The sequence below is a fragment of the Rutilus rutilus genome, assembly GCF_951802725.1.
Source record: "Rutilus rutilus genome assembly, chromosome: 2".
Taxonomy (NCBI): Eukaryota; Metazoa; Chordata; class Actinopteri; order Cypriniformes; family Leuciscidae; genus Rutilus; species Rutilus rutilus.
In genome coordinates, this window is record NC_140210.1 from 58,733,587 (window position 1) to 58,758,617 (window position 25,031).

Sequence of the window (25,031 nt, forward strand, 5' to 3'; positions counted from 1 at the left end):
TAGTGAATGTCTGAACTAGTTGATGCACTAAATCAATACCCTGATAAAGAGGTTGACTGGCAAAAAGTATTTCATGTATTTTGAAAATGTATTTAAATACAAATTACATTTGATTTTTTCCAAAGGCTTTAAAATACAATATAGTATTTTATATTTCAAATACGTATTTTAAATACATGTGTCTGAAATACTGCCCATCCCTGCTGCCAAGACTGTTTAAACTGTTCACTGTTTAATGTTCTGTCATGAAGACAGGGGTATATTTGATAATATAACTGCAGAAAGGTGTGTGAGGGTTCCTTATGGGGGTTCTTGCTCCATAATTAATGGCAGAGCTTAAGTATTAACCCGCAATAGAACCATCAGCTTGAGTGATATACAAATGATTAAAACACTTTAGTAATGACTTTTAAGCAAAACAGTGTTGACGTGTAGACGTGGCAGTAAACCGGGGACTTCTATACTGTAGCTTGGCTATGAGGATGAGTGTCTCTCAGCAGTTATGTCCATGACAGCTAGGACTTGAAAGCGTTGGTAATCTGAAACAAAAGACGACGACAGCCAGAAGGTGCACAGTAATATGCTTGATACTTATAGTGGTGAGGGCGGGAGGGTTGCGAGCAGTTTGAGCATGCTTACCAGTAATGCCACGTATCTATCTATCTATCTATCTATCTATCTATCTATCTATCTATCTATATATATATATATATATATATATATTATATATATATATATTATCCAGCTGTTCAGATCTGCTCTGAACAGCTGGAAGTCTGGCAGTCAGATGATTCGCCAGAGGACTACTAGGCAGCGAGGTTTGCGAGGCAGCGAGACCGCTGCACCTCCAACTACAATGTCCACCAAAATGTCTGAATAATTGAAAGCTGGTAAAATATTGGGTGGTGTTTACTGCCTGAAGGGGCTGGATTCTGGAATCCACTCCTGCTTCAGTATGTAATGAGGGATTATAATCAAGGCATTAATCAATATTTTCCCTTCTAAACATCACACGAGTTGAATGACTTCTCTAGGCTTGTGAGATTTTACTTTGTTATAGAAGTTTCCAGTGTGATTACTGAAATGTTCTTTTCATGTATTCTCTAATGTCTGTATTTAAATGTCTGAATGCAGTAACAATGCTTGCTTATTTAGCCTCGTTTTGTTTGAGAAAGGTCTCCAACATGCGTTAAAACATATAAGGGTCGTTGGAACAAATAGTTTAAGGGACCATTTCTTTGTTAAAGCTTTACTTTACCATGTTACATTAAAGTGTCCTCTCCTTGAGAGAAAGAGTGTATTATCTTGACGTTTTGAGAAAACTCTCCTGTTTATAGTTAGAGCCTGGCCAAATCCAACCTTGAATCGTCCGTTGATCCCGGGAAATTACCGTAAAATGGCTAGAGTGCTCTCTGTGTGAACACGAACACGTCCCGGGATTGATGCCGGGCTGGGGACCTAGTAACATTGCCGGGATCAGTCCCGGAACGTGCCGTGTGAACAAAAGCCAGGACCAATGCCGGGAGGGCTGTGTCGTAGTGATGATGCACGTGCCATCGCAATGACGTAGTTATCGTGTGACTCTGTTGCTCTTAGAAGAAAGTTTGTGTTCGTCACCAACAAAGAACGGCATTGAGAGATGGCGTTGGAGACTATGTAATGTATTACGTATGCAATACAGAGATTATGTATTTATTTACTGTATGTTAATATAGCCTGCCTCTCCCATCCAGCACCCTGTGGGTTTGATGCGACGAGCTTTGCACTCCTGGATTTGGGGATTTTCTGCCATTTCTATCTACAGATCCTCTCAAGCTCAGGGAGCCATTTTCACAGTTCAACTTTATCTGTATATCATTGATGGAGGGTTTTTTTCTGAAATGTTTTGTTGGACGTTCATCTGACATTTTTTAAATGTCACTACTAAAATTGAATGGTGTCTTAACATTTAACATTTTAAAACACTTAAAAAAACTGGATGCTTTAAACATTCAGAGAACACTCAGAAACCTAATGGCAATGTTAGCAAAACATTATTTTTTGGTATGTAAAAATAACATATTTTTGTTAGCAGGGATGCATCTTCAGCATTTAGATCTTTACATCAACAGGTGTGTCTCTTTCCCAGTCAGATGAATTTCCCACAGATCTACTCCGAATCAATGTGTAGAAACATCTCAAAGATGACCTGGAGAAATATGATGCACCTGAGATCAAGTTCAAATATCATAGCAAAGTGTCTAAATACAGTGATATTCTGGCTGAAATGAGGGTGATATTTCAGTTGTTGTTGTTGTTGTTGTTTTTTTAATACACTTGCAGGCAAATCAGTTTTTTTTCTTTGTCATTAAATAGTATGGAGTGCTGATCGATGTGAAAAATAAAATAATTGAAAGCATTTTAGAATACGGTTACAACATAAAATGTGAAAAAATTATTCACCAGGTATGCCTACAGTGTGTGTCATAATTCCCCTGCATTAAAGATACATTAAAATGCTCAACCAAAAAAAAAAGTTTAAAAGAGATTGCAATGAAGATTTTTTAAAACTAGTGGCCACAGATCAAATAAACATAATCCAAAGATATGAGAAACAGTGTCTGATATATGGAGCCGGCAGAAATAAAGCTTCCATAACAAGATAGTGATCCCCGATAAGGCTTAGTGAAGATGCGTGTTTGTATATGAATAACCACCAAACAACAATTACTGGCAGGAACTAAAGATGCCATGAACAGCATATTGTAGATGTTGAATGAGGGCTCCCTCTGCTGACGGACAACAGGGCTCACAGGCAGACTCGTGTGTGTGTGTGTCGATCCCATGAGTTGTCTTCGCTTGGGCGGCCCTATTGTGTTAAAATCATTCCAGTGCACTGAAATGTCCAGTGTACTGCAAAAACCAGTGATTGCTCAGTGTTCAATTACCAGAAATGTCATGTTTTTCTTCAACTATATTCTCCACATCTGACAGAAATAGAGAACAAGCACATATTTGTTGCTCCAAATCGGCATCCGTGAAGAACCTTTGAATCTTTCCATAAGAAAAAATGTTCTTCATAGTGGAAAAATTATTTAGATTTTAAAAATGTCCATCAATTTAAGAAAAAATGGTTTCTTCAAGAACTCTTTACTTACACTGAGTTCTTTGGGGAACCAAAAATGATTCTTCTATTGCATCGCTGTGAAAAAAACTTTTTCCAATATTTATTTTACGGAGTGTAGGTTAAACTAACCACATGGTTTTGGGCAATGGACGAATGAAGTAATTTCTCCTCAAGTTCATACAGGTGTATGTTGCAGATATGTGTCTGTAGAAAGCAGATGATGAAATGCACAGTCTTTAATAACCACCTCAGGAAGAACCGTCATATACACGTTAAACACCAACAATAACCGACAAAGGGCTGAACAGAAAAGGGAGTATTAATACACAGTATATGAGGACACTAAACAGGAACAGCTGGACAAGGATTTATGGTGCCTTCACGTGCTATGGAAAAGATTATGTTTTCCACTTGTGAACTGGTATTTACCAGTGTGTTGTGTTCAAGTGCTTTTGTTGTCGTAATGTAGGGAAAAGATGGACTCTCAGATCCAGGCTCCTATTGACTGCTAGCTAGCATCTGCTCTGGGTAGGTAACACCAAGCCATAACGGTATTTTTAAAACTGACACTGAGTGTTAACGCATTATATTACAATTGTTAATGACACAACATTGTATAGGCTACAAAAACTATCCGCTAACAGTAGCAAAAAAACGTTTAGTTGTGTACAATGCTAATCATTCACGACTCTTGCGATGCTCTCCGCCATTTTGAAAAGGTCAAAGGTTATCTCATCTCGGCAACTCGTGCAACAAAATATTCTACGAGTTGCCCAGTGGAAAATACCACTTGAGGGGGTGTTCATGTGCATTTTCCACGTCGGCTTTTGGTATTTACCATAATTACCATAGCACGTGAAGGCACCATCAATAATTAGAAACCATAGTTAATAACGAGAACTATTACAGACATGACAGAAACAACTAAACACAACATGATTTAGACAGTGTATTTCATCATCACATTTTTAATCCACAAAGTTTCACAACCAAAATTCGCCAAAACTTTATTTATCTACAGTATATATTTATTGTATGTATTTTAAACCAAACAAACTTCATTATGCTAAATGTTTTGACTGTATATGTGTAGAATGGATTTTCATTGTGACTTAATTGTCCTAAAAGTTTAAAGTTCTGAGGCCACCCAAAATTGCTTGTGATTGTTACCCAGCCAATATTGTACATGTTCAACCAAACACTGGATATCAACATCAACACTTCTATCAGATTTTATTTTATTTTAAGGGCGCATGCTTGGCCATAATGTAGCGTGTGCACAACTCACACACACACTTTGCTTCTCTCATCTACACAGACGCAGCCTTTTTCATTTTTGCAAACCATACATAATTACAAGGAAAAATATTACCACACGAGGGAAATCATTGTGGTGAAAAAATAGGCATAAATCTAGCTTACACATTTACCCAAATTATTATACGCCTGTTTAACCGAAGCTAATTTGGGTGTGTTTCTCCATCCCCAATGTCACTTCTCTGTGTTTTACGGCCCTGACGAGAACGTCGGTCGCCTCGGCTGTGAACCGCTCCTGGCGCGCGCCTGGCAAATCCGCCGTTATAATAGCAATCCGCCATGGAACAAGCGCGCCTGCTCTTAAAGGGAATGTGAGATGTCGCTCTGATTGGTTTATTTCACGTTACGCCCAAACCATACCTATGAATAATGAAGTTACTTAAAACCAACCCTTATGAAAAAGTATACTTCAAGTAAATTTTATGAAATATACTTATGTAGCGAATACGACTCTGGGTAAATATGAATTAGCTCAAGAATATGGGGAATCTTGGGAATATTAATATTTATGACTCATGGTCATAATTCATAAGTCGCATGTACATTTATTTTATCAATTATCGAGATTACCTTGTTCTATAACTATCTGACCAACATTTAATTCGTCCAGCGAAACAAATGTAAAATCATTACAGTCAAGAAGAGGTATTCACAAACTTCAAGAGAGTTTCATGTCCTGGCCACGGACACCCAACTTTCTGAGTTTATAAATTAAAACTACTGAATGTAGTCTAATATCGAGCTTGTAGCTTAAATAAGATCTTTGATTTCATTGACTTCATAAAAAGTGGATTCTTCAAACACAGAGGCAGTGAAAAGTATTTATGAATTTTAATAAATGCAAAACTAGAGATTATATGAGCTACGAATATAAACGTACGTAAAAATGCAAACAATAAACAAACAACATATAACCAAACAATAACATAAGTGATCAGAATGAAATGAAAGAAAGAAAAAAAAAAGAAAAGAAAAGAGGAAGAAGGGTAACTTAATTCACAGACCTCAGAGACACCAGGAAATCAACTTTTATCAACTCAATATACTTGCAGAATTCTGTGCTCTTTCAGTGCGATGCTGTAACAGAGGCGCGCGTGTCCGGCTGGTTTGCGTCTGGCTTCGTCTTCTGGGTCGTTTCGCAAGACGATGTAAAGGCTTACTTGAATTTAAGTTACCGAGAAAGTTAGATCATTTCCCTTTTTGAGGGGAAAGGCACGGATGAGCTTAGTTGCAAAGAACGGCAGCTACGACTCGAACATGTGTTGGTCCGAGGAGAAGGCCTGAGCCTTTCAGATGTTTCTTGAAGCCGGGGAGAAGAGGAGGAGGTCAGAGCGATCGAAGAGAGAAGAGCAGGGAAACTGAAGGTTTGGACTTTTATCAGTGTCCCAAGTACCGCCCCCCTTCTTCGAGGGGGACGAATCAGCTGTCGAGATCTTTTCTAGCGGGAAGATCCTTTGTTCGTTTGGAACGATCTCCTGGCTCGAGTTACAGGGCCGATTGACTTAAACCTTCCAGTTCCAGAAATATGAAATGTGTAAACAATGTATATTACTGCATTCTGCTATTGGAATTTGGCTCTGTTATATTGAGAGAATTCCATAGACATCAGACACATCACATGAAGGTTGTAGAAATGCAAAGTTACAGGAGATATGCAGAATTATACACATTTAAAGTTTTGATTACCACATGACAAAATCGTAGACACCCCAATATGACATGGTCATAACAAAAGGCACCTCAGAAATATATCACCATTTTGGTAATGTCCTATGTGGGTAAGTCAATGGGAAATCTGTGTGTGTGTGTGTGTGTGGAATGTCACAAGGCTGTAAAGTCACAGAAAGTCCAAGCTGAACTAGGGGGTTTTACAAGGGGTTCTTAAAAACAGGGTCCTCTTTATGGCTCAAATGTCCCTCTGGGGAACACCAGATTGCCATTTTGACATGTCCAAGCAGACTTAGTGACGCCGTGGACAGACCCGTTGTCTAAAAAGACAACGAAGGATGTGTTTGGAAACAAGGAATTACTAATTGGAACAGCATGTGACCGCATGTCAGGCATTGTCGCTACACTTAAGTAATGTTCAAGTATATTTTTAAGTATACATTATGCAGTAAGTATACTAATGTCAATATGTACTTGTAGTAAACTTGCAAGTGTACTATTTTAATACCGCTTGGGACTAAATTGGCCCACTTTTAGTTTATAAAAGTATATGTTTCAGTGTACTATAAGTGTAACAGTAGTAAACATTAAGTGCACAACTAGTTCATAATTAAGTTTCTCATTTGTACTGCAAGTGAACTTATGGGTATACTAGTAGTTTACTATTTTAATACTTGTAGCACATTTTTTTGTTTATGTAAGTACACTTTGAAGTACTAGTTTAGTAGTTTTATACAAGTTTTCTTTAAGTGAACAACATTATACTTATAGTTTACTATTTATATATTAGTTTTGCACTTGCAGTAGGCCTAGTCTATACCACTATGTTCAAATTTTATTTTTTATACTTGAAAAATACCTTTTACTGTACTTTAATTTTAAAAACATTTTATTAGCTTCATGCGTCCTTTTTTATCAACACTTGAATGTTGGCAAGTTTCATAAAATCATCTTTAATTGATCTTATCCTAACCAACGTCCTCATAAATATTCAGCAGCTTCTGTTTTTGCAAACGACATTAGTGACCACTGTGTTGTTGCCACGGTCAGAAACACAAAAATTCCCAAAACCAAGCCACGCATTATTATTAAGCGTGACACAAAACATTTTTCGGAACAAGGGTTTTATATGACCTGTTTTATTTTGACTGGGATAAAATGTATCTTATTGCTGATGTCGAAAATGCTTGGAAATTGTTTTATGATGGTTTTAAAGAAATTGTTGACAAGCATGATCCCCTCAGAAAGTATAGAGTAAAAGGCCGAAACAATGCATGGTTCACTGTAGATTTAGCCAACTCTCTTCATGAGCGTGATAAGGCCTGGGCAAAAGCCAGGAAAACAAGCCTGGATTCTGATTGGCTGCTCTTCAGGAGACTGCACAATTTGTGCACTGTGGCTATTAGAAAGGCCAAAGCAGACCACTTTTTTATAGATGGCTGGAAATAAAACTGGCATCGAGCTGCCACCATGTATTCTTAAGGGCTCACGTAAATTATCCGATAAGGCTGAAATGCTTGGCGGTTTTAATGAGCATGTTATTGCCTCTGGTTCTTTATTCGATTCCCTCAACATTTCACATCAGAATCATCCTAAAGGTAATACTCATGGTCATACTGGAGTCAGTAATTCTTTTAGTTTTAAGCCATTTTCAGTCTCAGAAGTGCATAAAGCCCTCACGCTTTTAGACATTAGAAAATCAGCTGGTCCTGATAACATGGAGCCTTATTTTCTACAGTTAGCATCTGATTTTATTGCACCGCCTTTGACTTTTCTTTTTAATCTTTCTCTGGACACGAACGAAATTCCACTTATATGGAAATCCGCATTTGTTCTTCCTCTGTTAAAAGGGGGAGACGCGATAGATTTAAATAATTACAGACCCATCTCGAAATTGTGCGTCCTGGCCAAGGTTATGGAAACTCTGGTGAATGAACAATTGAAAGAGTTTCTAACTACCAACAATATTTTGTCTAATTTTCAATCAGGTTTTCGTAAAAAACACAGCACAACTACAGCAGCCCTAAAAGTATAGTGAAGGATTTCATTGACTCTTTAGATAAAAAACAAGATTGTGCAGCTCTCTTCATTGACCTATCGAAGGCTTTTGATACTGTGGATCATGCAATATTAAAACAAAGACTTCTAAGTGTCGGGTTGTCAGAACAAACAGTTTGCTGGTTTGAAAACTATCTGTCAGGTAGATCTCAGTGCAGGCAGATGGTCTCCCTTCCAGCCCTCTTAGTATATCCAAGGGTGTGCCCCAGGGGTCAGTGTTGGGACCACTCCTATTTATATTATACATCAACAATCTTGATCAAAATGTCACCAATGCAAATTTTCACTTCTATGCCGATGATACTGTGATATACTGCTCTGCATCAACTCCAAACTAAGCTCTTTGTCAGCTACAACTTGCTTTTGATACTGCACAACGTACCTTGTTCGTTTTAAAACTTGTTTTGAATGACAACAAAACAAAACTTATGTTGTTTTCCAGTGCAAAATCAAAGTCACGGAACCTTCTACCTATCACTACTTCTCAGGGCTCCGAGATTGAGTCTGTTCCTCAATACAAGTATCTTGGTATCCTAATTGATGATTCACTCTCTTTTAAACCTCACATTCAGCAGTTGGTAAAAAAAAAAACTGAAGCTGAAATTGGGTTTTTATTTTAGAAACAAGTCATGTGTTTCCTTTGAGGCCAAAAGGAGGCTTGTTGCTGCCACTTTCATGTCAGTGCTGGACTATGGCGATGTTATATACATGCATGCGTCCATTACAAGCTTGAAATTGTTGGATACTGTTTATCACAGAGCTCTTAGGTTTATCACAAAGTTTAAAGCACTTACTCATCACTGTTCTTTGTATGATCGGGTTGGTTGGTCTGCATTGTCCACCCGTAGACTTAATCATTGGTACATTTTTATCTACAAAGCTATTCTTGGTCTGCTTCCCCCATACCTTCAATCTTACATCGAAAAGAAAAGCACAGGAAGATATTGTCTTCGTTCTGAGGACTTATTATTATTATCTGTCCCTCAAGTCCGAACCGAACTGGGAAAAGGGGCGTTTAAGTACGCGGCCCCTTGCGCTTGGAATCAGCTGCAAAATGTCCTGAATCTTAAGGAGCTGGTTTCATTGGTTGATTTTAAATTACTTTTAAACGACATAGAGGCTACACAAACTGGCTGTAGATGTTATGACTGACTATTCGGACGATCCTTGCTGTTGTTTATCGCTTGTGATAATATGAAACTGTCATTTTTTATGACTTTATAACTGGCATAAATTGTTATATGTTGATGTTATGTTTTTATGTCTGTAACCTTGTTAATTGTGCTGCTGCCTGTCTTGGCCAGGACGCTCTTGGAAAAGAGATTTTTAATCTCAATGAGTTTTTCTGGTTAAATAAAGGTAATAATAATAAAGAAAGGCAACATTTTAAACAAAAAAGTTGAGAAAATCAAATTTTTGTCAAAGACAAATTCATCCTTTTTTTTTTTTTACACCTTTATTTTAGTGTTTTTGCTTTTTCGCAGAAAAAACAGAACAACGACAACAATGAGGAAAAGAAAGAAAAAACGAGATGGGAGAAAAAATCTCCATCAATCAGGGGGTAAAGAGGGAGGAGATTTAAAGAAAGTTAAAAAGGGCTGCCATTTACTGTAAAACTGGTTGGAATCACCTCTCAGAGAATATTTAATCTTTTCTAATTTCAGAAAAAACATAACATCCCTTAGCCATTGAACGCTGGAAGGGGCTTTTGTAGATTTCCAGTGGAGAAGGAGATGTCGTCTCGCCAGTAAAGATGTGAAAGCAAAGATGTCTAATTGTTTTGATGTAAATCTATTATAATCCTCTGGGCATCCGAATATGGCAATATGGGGAGAGATAGTTACAGTCGTCACAAGTATGAGTTAGATTGCAGGGAGAGGTATGGCATTTGTCACAGCTGTTGGTGACAGTGGAAATAAATATTTAAAACCTAAGGGGCTCAATTTGAAGGAGATATCAGACTGACTCAGTTGATAGGCCAGAGCGTTAACCGGATAACATTCGCTTTTGGAGATATTAACTTTGTAACCTGAAAATGAGCCAAATTTCTGAATAAAGGACAAAATTACTGGTTTAGAGCGGCCGGGGTCAGAGACATATAACAACAAGTCATCCGCGTAAAGAGAAAGTTTAAATTCCATTCCAAAACGTGATATACCAGAAAAAATGGAGGAGGATCTCAGATAGATAGACAAAGGCTCTATGGACAGCGCAAAGAGTAAAGGAGATAATGGACAACCCTGTCGGGTGCCTCGAGATAAAGGAAAATAAGCAGATTGAACGCCATTGGTGGAGATACTAGCTTGTGGGAATGTATAGAGAAGGCGTATCCATGAAATGAATATATCACCCAACCCAAATTTATTTAGTACGGCAAGCAGGAAGTTCCATTCGACCCTGTCAAATGCCTTTTCAGCGTCAACTGAGATGACCACTTCAGGGGTTATAGTGGAATTTTAAAAATTTTAAAAAATTTTAAATAAAACCAGTTTGCTCTTCTGAAATCATGGCCGGGAGAAATCTTTCCAAGGGGCTGGCCAGAGCCTTAGCAAGGATTTTAGCATCCACGTTTAATAAAGATAGGGGTCTGTAAGAACCGCAGAGGTCGGGATCCTTGTCTTTCTTTAACAGCAGACTTATGGAGGCTTGTCTTAAAGTAAGAGGGAGAGAGCCAACCTGCAGAGATTCCTTATATACAGAAAGCAATATCGGGGCCAATTTAGATTGAAATCTTTTTAAAAATTCCACTGGGAATCCATCAGGGCCAGGAGCTTTAGAATTTTGCATGTTGTTTATAGCAGTGTTGATTTCATCAACTGTTAGCGGCAGATCAAGATCTTTGGTAACATGTGGGCTAATAGAAGGAAAGTCGTGGCTATCTAAAAAAGCACCCATGTCAGAAGCGTCAAATGAGGACTCGGACTTATGCAGAGAAGAATAGAATGAGCAAAATACAGAGTTAATTGTATTAGGGTCAGTATGTAGTGTGCCTAAGGGATCCTTGATTTGAAGAATCATGCGTGAGGCAGCCTGGCGACGCAACTGATGGGCTAGGAGCCGGCTTGCCTTATCGCCATGCTCATAATATGTGGAGCGCGAGCGCAAAAGAAGGCGCTCTGCCTCAGTAGTCGTAATGAGGTCAAATTCAGTTTGTGAATCAACACGGTCTTTGAGCAAGTTAGGGGAGGAGCAAGTGGCTAGTTGTTGATCTGATTTATCCAATCTAGTTGAAAGCTCTTGATGTTTGGCTAAACAAGTTTTATTTAAATGCGCAGAGTAGGAAATTATTTGACCCCGCAAGTATGCTTTGAGTGATTCCCATAGCAGCGAACAAGAAATAGGATCAGCCTCGTTTTGATTGATCATGATAAAATCATCAATTGAAGATGCAATAAAAGAGTTAAATTTATCATCTGATAAGAGCAGAGTATTTAACCTCCATGGTGAGGATTATCGGGATTGCGAAGAGAGCTGAATATCCAAAGAGAGCGAGGCATGGTCAGAGATAACTATAGGATGATATTTAATCATTGACACCTTGGAGGTAAGTTTAGCATCAATGAAAAAATAATCAATCCGAGAGAAGGATTTATGCATATGTGAAAAAAAGGAATACTCCTTGATGGTAGGGTTGTAGAATCTCCAGGGATCAATGAGGAACGGTCTAACCTATGGGGTCAATAACGCAGTTCATGTCCCCTCCAAAGATAAGGATGTTATCATGCAGAGAAGGGAGACGTTCCAAATACCTTATTCATAAAATCTGTGTTATCAAAATTTGGGGCAGAGATGTTGACTAGTAATACAGGAACGTGCGACAGCGTGCCTGAGATGATAAAATATCTGCCATTTTCATCAGAAATCTATTTAGAAGTAGAAAATTGAATTGATTTACCAATTAAAATAGCAACTCCTCTGGCTTTAGAGTTAAAGTTGGAGTGAAACACCTTAGAGACCCACGGGCATTTTAGCCTGACCTGGGGTCTCATTTATAAAGCGTGCGTACGCACAAAACGGTGCTGGAAACGTACGTACGCCAGTTCCCACGCAAAGGTTGTGATCTATAAAAAACAAACTTGACGGGAGAATGTGCGCACCTTTAAGCAAACTTTGAGCCATGCGTACGCACATTCTGGAGACAAAGGGAATTGGCGACACAGATGGTGAGGTCGTGAACTGAAGTTAGATTGTAGAAAATAAATGTGAGAAGAATGATTATAAGAATTAATGACATTTAATTTTCACTCCATTTCATACGTTATATCCACATTATCATGAAGATTAAATCCAACAGTGTTATTTGTGCCGATTGTTTTAGGCTATACACATCTAGTAAAATCCAAACGTAATTCAAAATGTATTAAAAAAAATAAAATAATAATAATCAGCGCTGCCTTACAGTCACATTGTCCACAACGGGAGCGCAGGAGGACATGCCGCGACTACATGTGATACAGAATAGCATTAAATACCCTTTTATTAGAGAACTGCAGAACACAGTGCAAAAAGGAAATATTTTCCTTAATGTACATATATCATAAAATGTCAAAGTCTGCAAATACAGTCATGAAGCACAATCGCTACTCATCATCGGTCCTAACTATCAAGAAGCATGTGTTCACTATAACATTTTCGTCTTAAATTTTCGCCCACAAATTAATTATGTGATTTGGTCAAGGTGTTAACGATCAGTCTATTTGCTAGAAACATATAAATCCTCCGGTGACCCGGGTATGTAATGCTTCATGATGGCACTGCTGGCACTGTTGGAGGATTACGCCAATGGCAGAATAAGGAGAGAACGAGTTTTCAGGGACCATGATGATTTCCTGGCCCATGATGATGACTGGCTAATAAGCCGATTTAGATTCCCTAGAGCTGTGCTCTTGGATCTATGTGCTGAATTGGGTCCAGTATTAGAGAGGGCAACACGCCGGAACCATGCCATCCCAGTCCAAATACAAGTCCTCACCACTCTGGGGTTCTTGGCAACTGGCTGTTTCCAGCGGGAATTGGCAGACAGGTAAATTATTTATATAAAAAAAACTATAAGTACTCCTCAAATTTGTCTTTTTTAAGGTCAAAAAAGACCTTTTTGTATATGAAATAATTCTATTGGAATCTATCATGTCACCCTATAGGTCTGGGATATCACAGCCGTCCCTGTGTGCCATAATATCTGTCGTTTTGAATGGTATACTTAATATGGTTAGTCGATACATCAGGTTCCCCTACACTGTGCGAGAACAGGCCGAAATTAAAATGCAATTTGCAGCAATGTCTGGTTTCCCAAATGTAATCGGCGCAATTGACTGCACTCATGTTGCTATCAGGGCACCATCTGAAAATGAATTTGCTTATGTTAATAGAAAGCATGTGCATTCTATTAATGTGCAAATCATATGTGACTCCAACATGACCCTCACAAACATTGTGGCACGCATGATTCGTTTATCTAGACACATAGCAGTGTAGGGAACAGACTAAATGCAGGCGCAGTACGTGATGGCTGGCTTCTTGGTGAGTTTAACAATATTAAAAAGTAGAAACTGTAACAATTTTGTTTTTAATATAATTATAACCTGCAGGCGACAGTGGCTACCCCCTGAGACGCTGGCTCCTCACCATTTTTAAACCCGCAGAGCGCAGAGGAAACTCATTATAAGGAGGTCCACTATCGTGCCCGCGCAGTTGTGGAGCGTGCCATCGGCATCCTGAAATGCACACTGTAAAAAAGAATACATTGATTTTATTGATATCTAATTAATAAAAATGAGGCAACAGATTACAAGCAATATTATTAATTAAATTTAACAAATTAGAATTGAGTAATAATTAATCAAATGAATTCCTTAAAAGTCAACCATTTAAAATGAGTAAAATTTACAAAATATATTTTATTGCCAACAGTGAAGACACCTGGTGTTAACAAGCAGAATCACTGAAGGAGAAAACCATAATTAAAGTCACCATTATGGAGATCAGTGTGTGTTTTAGTTGGGCTCTTGACCCTTAAATTATTAACTTTAAGTTTTGTTTGGCTGCTGTACATGAGTTATAACAGCCAGATGAACAAAGAGAAAAGGTGGTCTGATGTTGTTGGTTGTGTTTTAACATAATCATTATTTCGCAATCATTTGACTTGAATCACTGAACTCATATAGAGTCCAATTTTTTATATTAATTATAGCAGCACTGGCCTTGTACGGCATAATATTTTTTAACTTTTACAATGTAAGGCAAATAATTTCTAAAAAGTTTCTCTTACATAAAAAGGAGACACACAGACATCAATAATCAGCCTGTGAATCTCAACAATGGTGACAATTATAAAGCATGTTGCAGTGCATTCTGGGTTCCACCAATAAAAACTCATTTATGGCTCCCATCATGCATTGCTGCATGAATAAATAATGAGCTTATGATCAGAGGTGATCTGTTCGTCACCATTGCTGAGATTCATACGCAAAATCTTGATGTGTGTGTGTGTGTGTGTGTGTGTGTGTGTGTGTGTGTGCGCGCGCGCGCGCGTGTGTGTGTGTGTGCCTATGCCTAAAAAAAAACAAAAAAAAAACATATTTATTTATTTTTTATTATTGATTTGATCATTTGGATTTCATTGAAAAGGCTAAAAATATTATACTGCTGTAATTAATAAAGTTAACTTAACTCATAAATTGGACTCTATATGAGTTCAGTGATTCAGGTCAAATGATTGTGAAATAATGATTATGTTAAAACACAACCAACACCATCAGACCACCTTTTCTCTTTGTTCATCTGGCTGTTATAACTCATGTACAGCAGCCAAACAAAACTTAAAATTCATAATTTAAGGGTCAAGAGCCCAACTAAAACACACACTGATCACCATAATGGTGACTTTAATTATGGTTTTCTCCTTCAGTGATTCTGCTTGTTAACACCAGGTGTCTTCAAAGTTGGCAATAAAATATATTTTGTACATTTTACTCATTTTAAATGGTTGACTTTTAAGGAATTCATTTGATTAATTATTACTCAATTCTAATTTGTTAAATTTAATTAATAATATTGCTTGTAATCTGTTGCCTCATTTTTATTAATTAGATATCAATAAAATCAATGTATTCTTTTTTACAGTGCAGATACCGTATCATCATACATCAGTTTCTGTGAGGTTATGTGCATCCCTACCAGGACATTCTTATCATTCACTAATGATGAACTATGGTTAACTGGGAAACTCAAACAGCTTCGTCATGACAAAGAGGATGCTTACAGAAGTTGCAGGAGGTGTTGGTGGATGAAACGGCAAAAAACAGACTAACAAAGGAGATCAGAGTGGCTAAAAGAAGCTACTCTGAAAAGCTGAAAAAACAGTTTTCAGCCAACGATCCAGGTTCAGCCTGAGGAACATCACCAAGTACATTGTACTGCAGGTTTGAGAAGCGCAGTCTCACACCCCACACCCGCTTTGCCCTCCTGCCATCCAACCTGGGCTTAAGGTCTGTGTGTCGGGTCTTAAAAAACAGAAGACAAGGAAAGCTTCAGGCCCAGATGGTGTTTTACCTGCCTGTTAAACGTCTGCTGACCAACTGGCCCTAATCTTCAGGCAGATCTTCAACAGATCACTGAAGCAGTTTGAAGTTCCCTGTTGCTTCAAAATGTTATTATTCCGACCCCCCCCCCCAAGAAACCAAATCGCTGGACTTAATGGCTACAAACATGCGGCTCTCACATCTGTGGTCATGAAGTAATTTGAAAGTGTTAGCCTACCAGAAGAACATCACTGGACCCCCTGCAGTTTGCCTAGAGAGCAAACAGGTCTGTGGAGGATATCAAAAATGGCCAAGTAAATCCCGCCGGACCCCTCACACCCAGCCCACTCTCTCTCTGAACTGTTGCCTTCTGGCCGGCGCTACAGAGCACTGAGCATCAGAACAGCCAGGCACAAGAGCAGCGTTTCTGGCCCTCAGGCTATATTCAGTCTGAACAGTTAAAACACTCATAACTATACATCATATATCATAACTGTCCATTTGCACATAACATCTCAAAATTCTACATGTGTAAATAACATCTCAATCTGTACTCCTGTTAATAACACATCCTGTACATTCATTAAACTTATTACACAGTATATATTTTTACTCACTGTACTATATAGCATTATTATGAGGGATTGTCAAAGTTTTTTTTTTTTTTTTTTTTCGTCACCTTACTGAATTTTTCGTCAACGATACCAGGGACACCGAAGCACCGGGGAACATGAAATTTGGTGGGCATGTAGCCCCACTAGACTTCTAAGGAAAAATTTCGTTTGGTCCCCGGGGGCCACTCCCCCCCCGCGCTGGGCCCCCCCAAACCCCAAAAAATGCAGTTTTTCCTAAATAACTACCTGAACCGTGGCACCGAGGATGAAGACATTTTTATGGTATGTTGGTCTACTAGACTTTTACGGAAAAATTTCGTTTGGTCCCCGGGGGCCACTTCCCCCCCCGCGCTGGGGCCCCCTTAAATTTTTCGTCAACGATACCAGGGACACCGAAACACCGGGGAACATGAAATTTGGTGGGCATGTAGCCCCACTAGACTTCTAAGGAAAAATTTCGTTTGGTCCCCGGGGGCCACTCCCCCCCCGCGCTGGGCCCCCCCAAACCCACAAAAATGCAGTTTTTCCTAAATAACCACCTGAACCGTGGCACCGAGGATGAAGAAATTTTTATGGTATGTTGGTCTACTAGACTTTTACGGAAAAATTTCGTTTGGTCCCCGGGGGCCACTTCCCCCCCCGCGCTGGGGCCCCCTTAAATTTTTCGTCAACGATACCAGGGACACCGAAACACCGGGGAACATGAAATTTGGTGGGCATGTAGCCCCACTAGATTTCTAAGGAAAAATTTCGTTTGGTCCCCGGGGGCCACTCCCCCCCCCCCGCGCTAGGCCCCCCCAAACCCCAAAAAATGCAGTTTTTCCTAAATAACTACCTGAACCGTGGCACTGAGGATGAAGAAATTTTTATGGTATGTTGGTCTACTAGACTTTTACGGAAAAATTTAGTTTGGTCCGCGAGGGCCACTTCCCCCCCCGCGCTGGGGCCCCCGTAAATTTTTCGTCAACGATACCAGGGACACCGAAACACCGGGGAACATGAAATTTGGAGGGCATGTAGCCCCACTAGACTTCTAAGGAAAAATTTCGTTTGGTCCCCGGGGGCCACTCCCCCCCCCGCGCTGGCCCCCCCCCCAAACCCCAAAAAATGCAGTTTTTCCTAAATAACTACCTGAACCGTGGCACCGAGGATGAAGAAATTTTTGTGGTATGTTGGTCTACTAGACTTTTACGGAAAAATTTCATTTGGTCCCTGGGGGCCACTTCCCCCCCCGCGCGCTGGGGCCCCCGTAAATTTTTCGTCAACCATACCAGGGACACCGAAACACCGGGGAACATGAAATTTGGTGGGCATGTAGCCCCACTAGACTTCTAAGGAAAAATTTCGTTTGGTCCCCGGGGGCCACTCCCCCCCCGCGCTGGGCCCCCCAAACCCCAAAAAATTCAGTTTTTCCTAAATAACTACCTGAACCGTGGCACCGAGGATGAAGAAATTTTTATGGTATGTTGGTCTACTAGACTTTTACGGAAAAATTCCGTTTGGTCCCCGGGGGCCACTTCCCCCCCCGCGCTGGGGCCCCCTTAAATTTTTCGTCAACGATACCAGGGACACCGAAACACCGGGGAACATGAAATTTGGTGGGCATGTAGCCCCACTAGACTTCTAAGGAAAAATTTCGTTTGGTCCCCGGGGGCCACTCCCCCCCCGCACTGGGCCCCCCCAAACCCACAAAAATGCAGTTTTTCCTAAATAACTACCTGAACCGTGGCACCGAGGATGAAGAAATTTTTATGGTATGTTGGTCTACTAGATTTTTACGGAAAAATTTCGTTTGGTCCCCGGGGGCCACTTCCCCCCCCGCGCTGGGGCCCCCGTAAATTTTTCGTCAACGATACCAGGGACACCGAAGCACCGGGGAACATGAAATTTGGTGGGCATGTAGCCCCACTAGACTTCTACGGAAAAATTTCGTTTGGTCCCCGGGGGCCACTCCCCCCCCGCGCTGGGCCCCCCCAAACCCACAAAAATGCAGTTTTTCCTAAATAACTACCTGAACCGTGGCACCGAGGATGAAGAAATTTTTATGGTATGTTGGTCTACTAGACTTTTACGGAAAAATTTCGTTTGGTCCCCGGGGGCCACTTCCCCCCCCCCGCGCTGGGGCCCCCGTAAATTTTTCGTCAACGATACCAGGGACACCGAAACACCGGGGAACATGAAATTTGGTGGGCATGTAGCCCCACTAGACTTCTAAGGAAAAATTTCGTTTGGTCCCCGGGGGCCACTCCCCCCCCGCGCTGGGCCCCCCCAAAACCAAAAAAATGCAGTTTTTCCTAAATAACTACCTGAACCGTGGCACCGAGGATGAAGAAATTTTTATGGTATGTTGGTCTACTAGACTTTTACGGAAAAATTTCGTTTGGTCCCCGGGGGCCACTTCCCCCCCCGCGCTGGGGCCCCCGTAAATTTTTCGTCAACGATACCAGGGACACCGAAGCACCGGGGAACATGAAATTTGGTGGGCATGTAGCCCCACTAGACTTCTACGGAAAAATTTCGTTTGGTCCCCGGGGGCCACTCCCCCCCCCCCCCCCCCCGCGCTGGGCCCCCCCAAACCCCAAAAAATGCAGTTTTTCCTAAATAACTACCTGAACCGTGGCACCGAGGATGAAGAAATTTTTATGGTATGTTGCTCTTAAGGGCCCACATCAACCTAGCCCATAATCACTCATTTGTGATTTGCATCCCATAAAAAATGAAAATGCAATATTATTCTGCTTTAATCGCCCCTATCTTCAGTGGAGATGTTCAGAACTGCACCATATTTCATGTGTATGATTAACTTGACATCCTCTGGGGGTATCCTCTGCTAAGTTTTGTAGAATTTCATCCATGGGGGGGTATAAAATAAATTCATTTATGTGCACATTTAGTGACTGTACACTCATCGGCCTGTAGATGGTGCTGTTGAGCGAAGGGTTGCTGGTTTAGGATGATACTGTCACACACACACATGCAGGAATACAAACAAACGCAAGCATGCACACACACTGACATCCACACGCACAGACACACACCCATACACACACATACAAATCCACATGCACAGACACACACACACAAACACACACGCGCACACATGTACGCACACATACATACACGCACAGACACACACACACACACACACAGACACACACATACACAAACACACACACACACACACACACACAGACAGACATGCACATAATATTACTTTTTTTAGGTATATACATAAACACGCAATACAGCCAAATTACTCCACGTCATTTATTTTTGTGGAAAGCCAGTGCAGGCCTGAGCGGCGGTCATATTTTGTACCGCGATGCGGTACATCTAGTTTAAATTTAGTTCTTCTTTAAAATAGTATTGTGCTAGATTACATTTTATTGTGTAATTCCTTTGTATGCCTGCACTGGAAGCACCAAATTCCTTGTGTGTGTAAATATACTTGGCAATAAAGCTCTTTCTGATTCTGATGTGTTTCCATTAATAACCACCAAACAACAATTACTGGCAGGATCTAAAAATGCCATGAACTGCATATTCTTGAATGAGGGCTCCCTCTGTTGACGGACAACAGGGTTCACAGGCAGACTCATGGTGTGTGTGTTGATCAGATGAGTTTGAGCTTGGATGGCCATATGGTGTCAAAATCATTCCAGTGCACTGACATGTCATGTTTTCTTCACATATATTCTCCAAAGCTGACAGAAATAGAGGACAAGTATATATCCATAAAGAACAAAGAACCTTTAACATCCATGGAATCTTTTCAAAAGACACTTTATAGTGGAAAAAGTTTCTTTAGATTTTGTAAATGTCCTTCATACTAGTAAAAAAAATGGTTCCTTCAAGAACTGTTTACTAAATTTTTCTTTGGTTTCTTTGGGGAACCAAAAATTTCATCTTAATTTGGCCATGTTCATACAGCAGCAGAATATGGCTGTTGTCAGTCTGGTATTTCAGTCCTTAATACGGTTACGTTCATAAACAGTTTGATTATTTACAGGAGGGACAACCGCAATTCTATTACAAACTCATTCCTGTACATTTTAGGACTTATAACAGCATTCTCGAAAAACCCTATAGGTCAAGGTCAGTTTATTTCTAAAGCACATTTAAAAACGGTGCAGGCCGAGCAAACTGCTGTACAATGAAATAAAATAAAGAGTACACTGTAAATGAACAACAAACATTTAAAACCAGCAAAGAACCGACAGAACTACATGCTAAAAGCCATGGAGAGAAGATGAGTTTTGAGACAGGGTTTGGACTCAGATAAAGTGGAAGCCGTTCTAATGTGATCTGGTAGATTATTCCAAAGAGTGAGGCCAGACACTTCAAAGGCTCTATTTGCCCTGGTCTTCAGGCGGATTTTGGGGATCTTAAGGAAGAATTTGCCCTCCGATATTAGTCCTCTCATGGGAGTGTGTAGGGGTGGAGTAGATTTGTCAAATAACAAGGTGCTAGATTATTAAATGATTTGTAAACAAGGAGAAAGATTTTAAACTCGATTCTATAATGAATCGGCTGCCAATGTAGGGATCTCAGAAGGGGCATGATGTGATCAAATTCTTTTACAAAGTTTTGTAGGTGGGAGATATGAGTCTTAGATATGCAGTAGTAGAGGGAGTTGCAATAATCCAGTTGAAAAGTGATAAAAGCATGGATAGCAACCTCTAGATAGCCCTCAGAAAAAAGGTTTGATTATAGAGAGAGAGTGCAGATCCTACGATGAACCTACGACAGTACTGAATTGTATGTCAAATTTCAGACAGTTTTTGAATTCCTCACCCAAATTATGAAGGATGGATGAATTAAAAAAAACTAAAGATTGAGTAGATTTTGTGCCCCTGAGTTACTGTTTTACTCTCCAACATTTAACATAGACAGTCTGGGCATTCAGAAGTTCTTACAATTCTTAACAAATTTTTAGATCCAAACCTTATCTTTGCTGTGAAACTGCTGAGGAGAGATTGAGAAGATGACAGTAAGTTCACTGGTTTCCTTCATTGTGTCAATCACATTTTTAGAGACGAGTCCACCTTGATTTCAGTGTGATGTTCATCTCTCTCTTTTCCGTCTCTTGTAGATGAAGGTGTTTTTGGTGGTTCTTCTCCCGGTTGACTGTAAATTCATGTCATTCGACTGTTCTGATGTTTATAAATCAGGAGAAACAGTCAGTGGGATTTACTCCATCTATCCAGCAGGAGACGTTCCTGTCTGGGTTTACTATCACATGGTCTCAGATGGGAAAGATGAAGACAACGGAGGATGGACGGTACGAATGTGACTTTAGGTCATCAAACACACATCAGAACATACATTATGAATCATATATTCTATATAAACCCATCACAGGTGATTCAGAGGAGAATGGACGGCAGTGTGAATTTCTATCGGCCGTGGAATCAGTACAAGAGAGGATTCGGGACTGTGGAGAGCGAATACTGGCTGGGTAAGATCTCACAGCGTGTGTCCGTTTGTGTGGATGATCATGTGTTTGGTTGAACATGTTCTTCGTGTGTGTGTGTGTGTGTGTGTGTGTGTGTGTGTGTGTGTGTGTGTGTGTGTGTGTGTGTGAACAGGGCTGGAGAACATGTACCAGCTGACACGTAACAGAAAGTACATGCTGAGAGTGGATCTGGAGGACTTTGAAGGAAGGAAGGGTTTTGCTCTGTACTCGTCCTTCTCTGTGGATTGTGAAAGAGTTTGTACAAAATTGATATCCATTTATTACTGTAAGCTATAAGCTATGTGAGCACGTGGAAAACAGAATCCATACCGGACTTGTTTATTAGTGACAGTAGTCTTTAGGTCTTAATAAGAGTATGATCTTGCTTCAATTCCTGCGTCAAATAAGTAAATTGAGATGTTCTCTTTCCATACAAAAAAAAAATGGGAATGCTCAGAGAACATTAAAAAGAACATTTTCATGTTTGCAATTTGATAAAATTTTATGTTTCCTAAACGTTTGCATAACCAAGAAACATTTCCAAAACAGGAAAACCCACTGGATTCAGCAAAATGTGATGTAAAACTTTTTGATGTAAGACTTTTGCTGACAAATAAACAGGGATATCTGTGTTAAGAAAAACGTACACAGTGTTTATTTAGGATTGTATTTATGGGGAAAGTAAATCAGTTTATGAACAGTTGAACTGAATTCCTCATTTACTGTTTCTGAGGTCTATTGTGAAGATAAACAAATCCACATCAACACATAATGCTTTTCATTGCTGGAGTTTATTGAAGTTTATTGTTGATTTGTTTCAGTTGTAGATTTAAAAAAGTGACCCAAAACAAAGAAGAAAATAATTGACGAGATTACACAACAGCCATATATCCCAAGTTACCATATATACCAGGATTTACTAAGTTTCACAGTTAACAGAGGAAAGGAAACCCAAAACCTTAATTTGATTGTTTTGTTGTTTGTTTCTGAGAAACTCTGTAATGTTTCTTCAAATGTCTAAGACACAGGTCTGATCTTCATGCTGATGGTTTTCATACCAACAGCGTAACTGGTCTTCCAGGTGTACCAAACATCTCCAATGGCAAAAATGGTGGGATCTTCCCCCCATATATACACACCGTTGGGGTTTGCATAGTGACAGGTATTGTACCAAAATGCCCCGAGAAACTTTTTGGCACAGTTATTCCCCCAGGAGTCTTGGTCTTTGTCAAAGGTGGTGAACTTCTGTCCATTATGGTAAGTCAGAGAGTCGCCTGCAGAAAAGAAGACCATCATTGAGGACATCAGGTGCACATTTACTCAACTGAGTGTGATTTCTTGAATGTGAATGAAAGTGTCCTACCAGCTCCTCCATCCTTGAACCCTGAAACATGCAGTTTATACCCGTCAGATTCACAATCCACAGAGAAGGACGAGTACAGAGCAAAACCCTTCCTTCCTTCAAAGTCCTCCATATCCACTCTCAGCATGTAATTCCTGTTACATGTCAGCTGGTACATGTTCTCCAGCCCTGTTCACACACACACACACACACACACACACACACACACACACACACACACACGAAGAACATGTTCAGCTAAACACATGATCATCCACACAAACGGACACACGCTGTGAGATCTTACCCAGCCAGTATTCGCTCTCCACATTCCCGAATCCTCTCTTGTACTGATTCCACGGCCGATAGAAATTCACACTGCCGTCCATTCTCCTCTGAATCACCTGTGATGGGTTTATATAGAATATATGATTCATAATGTATGTTCTGATGTGTGTTTGATGATCTAAAGCCACATTCGTACCGTCCATCCTCCGTTGTCTTCATCTTTCCCATCTGAGACCATGTGACAGTAAACCCAGACAGGAATGTCTCCTGCTGGATAGATGGAGTAAATCCCACTGAGATTTTGTCCTGCTTTATAAAGGTCAGAACAGTCGGCCAACATGTCTCCATCCTGACTGCACCCGCTCACCAGAACAACAGAGAGAAGAACCGCCAAGAACACCATCAACTAAACGAGACAGAGAGAAAGAGATGAACATCACACTGAAAACCCTCTCTAGAAATGTAGAGGTGTTGATGAACTTACTGCCATCTTCTCAGTCTCTCCTCAGTAGATCACAGCAGATATCGGATTTATCTAGACGAAAATAACAGAAACATTTACATTTTTTCAATCTAAATGTCTGAATGTTCTGTGAGGTAAATGAAGAATAAAACAGTAACTCACCGTTTGTGTTGTTCAGTCTGACACAAACACTCTTTATATATCTGTCAGATTCTCAGACTCCTCCTCTGTGTTACAGAGGAAATTTACTTTACAAACACCCACATTTTGGATGCAAATAAAAAAGGCATCTGTCATCCTTGATACAAACTGTACATGTAGTGAGACAAAATTGTATTTTATCTATTCAGTAAGTCTGACTGAACCTGGGTCATTTAGTTTATAACTACAGTTTGTAGTTTGGATTAATTCCATCATGATTAATTATCATTTTGGATGTAAACGTGGTCTCTCTCATAATCTGCCTTACATTTCATGACTGTTCCCTGTGTTGTTTGATGTGCTTGCTGTGACTTCAGTGCTTGGCCCCAAATTCTTCTTCTGATTTGTATTATAAATATTCTTGAATGAAAGTCAATGGCAGCCCATAGACCTGTTTGGTGTGAAAAGTTGTGAAAATTGGCACATAGATAGAGGAGCGTCTGAATATTGACTGATCATTTTGAACCGTAAGACCTAGAAACTACACTTTTCCTCTGATTCAGGAGCTCATGCCGAGTTGAATGCATCCATGCTAACCAAAGTTTGCTTAGTTTTGGAACAGTGCCATCTACTGGTCGAGATATATAAAGTTTGACCAAGTCACAAATTAGTCTCTTTAGATTCTGTACAACATGTAGAGTTGAGTGAGACCCAATTTTGCCATTTATATGCTTATAACTTGTGTTCTGTTTGACCTTTCATTGACTGAAACTTTTCTCTTGTCCACCATTTTGATTTATTGCTTTAACCCTTTGATGCGTACAATCCATAGGCGTAATTTGCGGGTGGGACATGTCCCCACCACTTTTTGCTAAGGTCGATATTGTCCCCACCACTTTTGAAACATCTCGCGGCACGAATGTACCAATACAAATAAAACATCTCCAATTAACTAGTAGAGCAGAAATGTGTTGTTTTTTAAATCAAGTGATCAAAGTGCTTGTTGCCGCTGCGATCAGTGGCGCGGATACTGTGTTCTCTTGAGGCTCGCGCACAGTC

General features: G+C 40.0%; 2 protein-coding genes across 2 annotated transcripts; one reads left to right on the forward strand and one right to left on the reverse strand.

Annotated features, from left to right (window-relative positions):
* Positions 1-21,438: 21,438 nt before the first annotated feature.
* LOC311279911 (microfibril-associated glycoprotein 4-like) lies at positions 21,439-22,565 on the forward strand (the record flags this gene model as incomplete). Its single annotated transcript, XM_084391720.1, has 4 exons — positions 21,439-21,564; positions 21,645-21,741; positions 21,872-21,993; positions 22,560-22,565. The coding sequence occupies exons 1-4, from the start codon at positions 21,523-21,525 to the stop codon at positions 22,563-22,565; spliced, it is 267 nt and encodes an 88-aa protein (XP_084247846.1). The 5' UTR covers positions 21,439-21,522.
* Positions 22,524-23,911, reverse strand: LOC311279917 (microfibril-associated glycoprotein 4-like). The gene is made up of 5 exons (XM_084391732.1): positions 23,853-23,911; positions 23,565-23,774; positions 23,388-23,484; positions 23,057-23,269; positions 22,524-23,012 (listed from the first exon to the last, which is right to left on the reverse strand). The coding sequence occupies exons 1-5, from the start codon at positions 23,856-23,858 to the stop codon at positions 22,756-22,758; spliced, it is 783 nt and encodes a 260-aa protein (XP_084247858.1). The 5' UTR covers positions 23,859-23,911; the 3' UTR covers positions 22,524-22,755.
* Between the last annotated feature and the right edge of the window lie 1,120 nt (positions 23,912-25,031).